The sequence below is a fragment of the Juglans microcarpa x Juglans regia genome, chromosome 8S (assembly GCF_004785595.1).
Source record: "Juglans microcarpa x Juglans regia isolate MS1-56 chromosome 8S, Jm3101_v1.0, whole genome shotgun sequence".
Taxonomy (NCBI): domain Eukaryota; kingdom Viridiplantae; phylum Streptophyta; class Magnoliopsida; order Fagales; family Juglandaceae; genus Juglans; species Juglans microcarpa x Juglans regia.
In genome coordinates, this window is record NC_054609.1 from 2,483,766 (window position 1) to 2,486,957 (window position 3,192).

Below are 3,192 nucleotides of genomic sequence, written 5' to 3' on the forward strand. Positions count from 1 at the left end.
AAAGAAAGACTATAATAATTGGCAACGTTTCCATGAGTCTTTAGGGACATGCAGGCCAGAACATATAAAATCAATACTTTTAATCTCCACCGTCGATGAGACTCCACAAGTCAAACCTCATTTGATATTGGTCGAATGTAGATGAATAAACTGAACGTGTGGTGGACATAATTAGGATATTTAATGTTACTCAGAACATTAAATAAACATTCAATGTCATTAGATGATCAGGTGGGGCTTCTTACTTTTGGACCCACCTTTGATGCCGGATGCATCATGGAACATGAGAAGATTAATGAAGCAAAGCTAAAGTGGAACTTCCTATAAGGTTTTGACAACATCATCATATAGATAGAATATCCTAATTAATTAGCTTTATTAATTAAGATTTCTTAATTATCGATCTCTCTCTCTCTCTTTTTTGCTTCACTTTATGATCATAAATTTGAAAAAAGAAAAGAAAAGGAAAATGATTGAAGCTGACAATTAATAGATAGAAAATAGCTCCCATGCATGAGATTCTTTCTCCTTATTCATTGAAAAGATTTTCTGTTGATACTAAGAGCACTCACAGTGGCTATTGTAAAATAGAATTTTCTTCAAAATATAAAGAATTGGTCTTAAAATAGGACCCCATCAGATCTTGTATTTTACAAATATTTTACATTTTGATACAATGCTCCCGCTACATCTACAGAATCATGTTCATCATTGTAAACTTTTTTAATTATTTTCTCCTTCTTCTGTCCTCGATTTTCCTTATTTCTTCATATTTCTTTTATTCTCATTTCAGACCCCCTCTCTCTCGATCCCACTCTTTCTCCATTGCTTGGCGCCAAAGACAGAAGCACAGCTTCTTCCTCGACTATGCTCGCTGCTTCCATCTCCGATCATCCAGCTTCAAGCTCTACTCTCATTGTTGAGGTAAACATTGGAATCTCTCTCTATGTCTCTCACTCTCTCCAAAATGCATGAAAGCTTAAATTTTTTCTTCTCAGACTATGGGTGTAGGAATTTGCGTGGGTACATGCGTATACCGATTCACAGAATATATGGGTGAAATATGTTTACTTTCTTGGAATCTCTCTCTCTATCTCTATCTCTCACTCTCTCTAAAATGAAGGAAAGTCCAAATTTTTTCTTCTCAGAATATGGGTATATGAGTTTGCGTGGGTACATGATTGTGGGATTTTACAGCATATAGAAAGTTTTTGTATACAAGTTTGTTCTCTTAATTATTTGTTGGTTTCATTGAGTTTTTGTATATTGATGATTTTTTTTATGATCAGTCTGTTCTCTGAACGATTTGTGCTTTCCTGCAACTCAACAATAGAGAATTTCCAAGAAACTCACCTTACCACTTATGCAAACAATCTCTCATTTGTTATGCTTTGCTTCAAGAAGCATGGCTTCCACGTAAGTGCCACTTCATTGACCAACTATCACTCAGTTTTTGTTAAAATAATTTAAAGTGTAGAAAGTTAACTACTTATGTCATCTTCATCTGTAACAAGTTCACTGTCGTTCGCCACTTCATTGACCAGCTATTACTCAGTTTTGTTAAAATTGTTTACAATGTAGAAAATTATCTACCTACTTCATCTGCATCTGTAACAACAAGTTCACTGCCTTCACATGTACATTAGGAATTATGAGTTAACAGTGAATCAGAGAGCAATTAACCTTTTTATATAATGCCATGAGGTTGGATTCTTCAAAAGGTAAATATCCAGCCATCAAGACAAAAAGAATCACACCACATGACCACAGATCTGCCTTTGCTCCATCATAGCCTTTATTGTTGATCACCTGGAAAAGTAGGGTGTGATGAAAAAATAGGTTCATAAGATTAAGACATCGTAGTTTGCACTTAGAAACAAGACCTAATATACCTCTGGAGCAACATAATTTGGCGTATCACATGTTGTATGAAGTATCCCATCTTCCTAAAGAGAGGGATAAGATTATCAGTCATAAACCTTCACAAATTGATTATGCCAAAGATGCCTCATACTTCGCCACAGTATCAAAAATCCAAAACAGACTATTAGGCACAGACAAATCAAACTGAAAGGTGAGGCTTCTAGGGGCCAGTAGCCACTAACACCTCTCATATTAAGTTCTGGATAACTTTTATTATGATATTCTTTTTGTGCAAGGCAAATTTTTTTTATAGGTAAAAGTAAGGTTTTAATGAAACACAACGAAAGGCATTTCCCAAGTACACAGGAAGTATACACAAGAAAACACCTAATTACACTTTTTGTGTGAGGCATTAAGTCTTCATACTCACTCGAACTTGTTGTGGTAGCGCACTCAATCCAAAATCTGAAACTTTGAGAAGACCATTAGCATCAAGTAGTAAGTTCTCTGGTTGTGAAAAGACAAACGAAAATATCATCAGTTTTTTTCATTTTGAGATAGTTGAAAAAATACATATAGAATATACTCAACAATAGAGAATCTTTTGATGCATAAAATTTTATGGTTTTAACTTTTAAACTTACATTTGGTACGCAGAATATACATACATATATACATATATATACATACATATATATACAGATATATATATATATATATCTATACATATACATATAGTATATGTGTATATCTGTATGTATATATCTATATGTATTACTACTAGCAGCATATGTATATATACATACATACATATATATATATATACATATATATACACATACACACACACACACACACACACACACACACACACACACACACATATATAGATAGATGGAGGAAATCAAAGATAGATCAAGTTAAATATTTCGTTTGCGTTTGCTAAGGACCATTAATTGCAGCCCCCTTTTGGGTTTGTTGAGGACCATAAATTGCTGCTATTTATGGATTATTTTCTGTTGTGTAGCATGTTCATCTACTCTGTTCATTGTTAGTTTAGCCTGCTATATGTTTTAGTTTAGCATGTTCATCTATTCTGAAATTTGTTTGAGTTTTTATCAAAACAAGTGGTACTTATCAAAATTTAGATTTCACAAACATGAATATCAAGTTTGATTGAGTTCCATGATCCCATTTTCTTTTTCTTTTTCTTTTTTTTCCTTTGAAGGATAGATTCACAACTCCATGGAGTTCATTCCTTCACTACCCTCTTACAGGAGGGGGAAGAAAGCTACAATGACTACCTCATCACATCTTTAAATGACTTAG

At 33.6% G+C, this 3,192-nt stretch overlaps 1 protein-coding gene across 1 annotated transcript; it reads right to left on the reverse strand.

Moving 5' to 3' along the window:
• Nucleotides 1-1,593: 1,593 nt before the first annotated feature.
• LOC121244800 (CBL-interacting serine/threonine-protein kinase 23-like) lies at nucleotides 1,594-2,401 on the reverse strand. Its single transcript, XM_041143010.1, has 4 exons — nucleotides 2,294-2,401; nucleotides 1,893-1,946; nucleotides 1,684-1,809; nucleotides 1,594-1,629 (listed from the first exon to the last, which is right to left on the reverse strand). Exons 1-4 carry the CDS (start codon nucleotides 2,399-2,401, stop codon nucleotides 1,594-1,596), a joined length of 324 nt encoding a protein of 107 aa, XP_040998944.1.
• Nucleotides 2,402-3,192: the final 791 nt, after the last annotated feature.